The sequence below is a fragment of the Arachis ipaensis genome, chromosome B01 (genome assembly GCF_000816755.2).
Source record: "Arachis ipaensis cultivar K30076 chromosome B01, Araip1.1, whole genome shotgun sequence".
Taxonomy (NCBI): Eukaryota; Viridiplantae; Streptophyta; class Magnoliopsida; order Fabales; family Fabaceae; genus Arachis; species Arachis ipaensis.
Window position 1 is genome coordinate 17,783,037 of NC_029785.2, and position 3,626 is coordinate 17,786,662.

Consider the following 3,626-nt stretch of genomic DNA (forward strand, 5'->3'; position numbering starts at 1 on the left):
GCGGGCTAGCCTGTTTGCCACCCCTACCTGGAACTAGTAAATACTAGGTATTTGTAGTTTAGTCGAATAGGATAATGAAAATCATTCGGTTATTCCATGTCTTAATTTAACTGTATAAGCTCTAATTATTATCAGAGAAAAGGACAAATAGGTCCCTGACTTTTTGTCCTGCGGACATTTTCGTCCCTGACCATTGAAAAATACTTTTAAGTCCCTAACCTTCACAAAACCTAGACGAATCAGTCCCTCCGTCCAAATGCCTTCGTCAGGGACTGATCCGTCTAAATGCCTCCGTTAGGGACTGATCCGTTCAAGTTTTGTGAAGGTCAGAGACTTAAAAGTATTTTTCAATAGTCAGGGACGAAAATGTCTGCGGGGCAAAAAGTCAGGGATCTATTTGTCATTTTCTCTTATTATTATTATTATTATTATTATTATTATTATTATAGCTAAATGATTGATCACATTTATGGCAGCCCTCTACTGACATGTCTGTCCAAGCTCGATGGCCTCATGTTCCTAATTCACCACTTTCATCTATTCCTTTGTCAATGCCGATGCAGCAACAAGAAGGGGTACAAACTAGTCAATTTAATCATGGACCTTCTGTTGATCAGCCATTAAATATCCAAAGGTTTACCAATTCTAGGACTTCGACGCCTTCCGAAGGTGATAGGAGTTTTCCCAGAGCAGCTGATGTTAACCAATTGCCAGATGAACTTGGGTTAGTGGATGCATCAAACCCGACTGCTGCTAAGGCTGAACAGAATGTTGTCAACAAGACTCCCTCGCTGATCAACATTGCGGATGCCGGAGAGGTCAGTTCTCAGAATGGCAAAGGCAGCAATAGTAATAACCAGGGTGCGAGTTCTGCTTTTAAGAGTCAGCCCTCGCAACAAAATATTTCTACTTTGCACTATGACAATTCTTCAGGACATGGCCATTATCAAAGAGGTACTGTTTCTCAGAGAAATAGTTCTGGGGGTGAATGGTCCCATCGTAGATACCAAGGAAGAAACCAAACTATGGGTACAACAGATAAGAGCTTCCCTTCATCAAAGGTGAAGCAAATTTATGTGGCTAAACAGACTATTGGCGGGGCATCGTCAACGTCATGATGGACAAAAATTTAGTTGCTGGATTTGCAAAAACTTGCAATGCTTTATATTTTGGCTGAAACAATAAAAAGAAAAGGTTTTGATTAGCTTCTACTACTTTTGGGGTGCAGGGCAGGTTGAGTGTTAGGTTGAGACTTTTTTGCTGATTACATCATTTTGTCTACGTGTAGTCCTGAAGAAGGTTGCCGAAGTGATTGATATCACTTTTTGCTCACCTGGATTAGTTATTGGGAATTATATCATTTAGTATGCTAGTGCTGCTTGCTTGATGAGCTCATTGTTGTTTTGGAATGTATCAATCAAGCATGGTCGATCTTTTTATTTTTCATTTTTGATGGCATAAAACCAGGCAAAGATTATTTATTGGTTGTGTATTGAAAAAATAGTTGTCATCGTGTATTCTTTCCATTATTATTACAAGGGAAGTATCAGTTTTGAGAATTGATAGTTTTATTTTTCTAGTTTGACTTCCTCATTATGATTTAGTGGTTGAATTCATCCATCATAATTCATAGAGACTCCGGAAAACATTTTTGTTTTGTTTGTTCTGTATGAAGCGCAGAAGCTAGACAGCAGCAGTAGTCTTTAGCTTTCCAAAACACGCCAAATGCAGGATAACAGAATTACAGAAACAAAGAAATACTATAATACTATATAGAGTAAATAGCCATTTTGGTATATGAAAGATTTAGCTTTTGATGAAATGGGTTTTAATATTTATTTTTAATAAAATGACCTAAAGTGATCCAAATGATTGGTCAATAGTTTATTCATCTCGTCAATAATTAAATATTTTCTATTTGACAAAGGAATTGGGAGGAATTTATGACTAACAGTGCTGATTGTCACGGCCTTGGACACATTCCAACGCTACCGTGCCGACACTCGAACTTACTCAACCTCTTGAGCTAAGACCAAGTCAGTCTAACCCTCAATACTTAGCAAGAAAGCTAAGAATACAAGAGAACATAAGAGAAATGAAGCTTTGGTGGAAGAACACTTTATTGCTCAAGTGTTTGTTACAAATGATTCACACACACAAATTCTAACTCTCACCTCTATTTATAGCCATCCACCTCCTCAATGGATGGTTATGATTAAATCTGATCAACGGTTCAGATTAATCATCCAAAACCTTCTTTACAAATATTTATCCTACCATAACTTTCTAAATGTTTCTAGATTATTCCATACCACTCTTTATACTTCTATATATATCTACACTCTTCTAGAATACTCTATGACCTTCCAGAGTCTTCTAGAACCTTCTAGGGTATTCCGGGACCTTCTAGGATATTATAGAACTGTTAAATTTAACCTTCTAAAATTTACCGTGACATTCTCCCCCACCTAATGCCAGACGTCCTCGTCGCGTTCTATTCATGATAGCGCTGTAGGTGTTCTTAGAATTGCCACAGATCTTCACGAGCTTCCCAGCTTGCTTCGGTTATCGGGAGTCCTTTCCACTTGATCAAGTATTGGATACTTGGTGGTACTCCTCTTCGTCGTACGACGCGATTAGCTAAGATATCTTCGATTTCTTTATCAAAGGATCTAATCACCACAGGCGGAGCACGACTCGAGTCACCTCTACTCGATTCATCTTGGTATTCATGATATGGTTTAAGCATACTCACATGGAAGACCGGGTGGATCTTCATAGAGGGAGGGAGTTGTACTTTGTAAGCAACCTCCCCAACACGTGCAATGATCTCAAATGGCCCTTCGTATTTGCGGATTAAGCCCTTATGAACCTTGAGAAAGGCTTTGAATTGTTATGGAAGAAGTTTAATCATTATCGTGTCTCCCACTTGATAGCTTGCATGCTTCCTCTTCTTATCTGCCCATTTCTTTATCCTCTTTGCAGCTTTGTCAAGGTAAGAACGAGTGACATCTGCTTGTTTTTCCCAAGACTTAATCATATGATAAGCTCCAGGGCTCTTCCCTGAGTAAGAGGAAGGAAGAGAGTGAGGTGTAAGCGGCTGTTGTCCAGTCACAATCTCGAATGGACTCTTCCCTGTAGACTCACTCCTTTGTAGATTGTATGAGAATTGAGCAATGTCTAGGACTTTTGTCCAATCCTTTTGATTAGCGCTTACAAAATGCTTCAAGTAACACTCGAGTAAGGCGTTCACTCTCTCAGTCTGTCCATCGGTTTGAGGATGGAAGCTTGTTGAAAAATGAAGCTCCGACCCAAGGAGTTTGAACAGCTCTGTCCATAGTCGTCCTGTGAAGTGTGGATCTCGATCCCTAATGATGCTCTTAGGTAATCCCTAGTACTTCACCACATTCTTGAAGAATAGTCGTGCTGCTTCCTCTACAGTGCAGTCAGTAGGGATAGGTATAAAGGTAGCATACTTCGAAAATCGATCCACTACCACGAGAATAGATCCAAACCCCTCGGACTTTGGTAAGGCAGAGGTGAAATCTAAAGAGACACTTTCCCACGGTCGCTCTAATGGAGGCAGATGTTCCAACAACCCACTTGGTGTCTTGTTTTCAATCTTA

The 3,626-nt window shown here is 39.7% G+C and overlaps 1 protein-coding gene across 1 annotated transcript in view; it reads left to right on the plus strand.

The window, feature by feature from the left end:
* LOC107626755 overlaps nucleotides 1-1,559 on the plus strand; it is a 9,813-nt gene extending 8,254 nt beyond the window's left edge. The window contains exon 7 of the mRNA XM_016329665.2: nucleotides 477-1,559. Within this exon, the coding sequence (XP_016185151.1) occupies nucleotides 477-1,118 (642 nt within the window). The 3' untranslated portion in view covers nucleotides 1,119-1,559. The remainder of the gene's footprint in view (nucleotides 1-476) is intronic.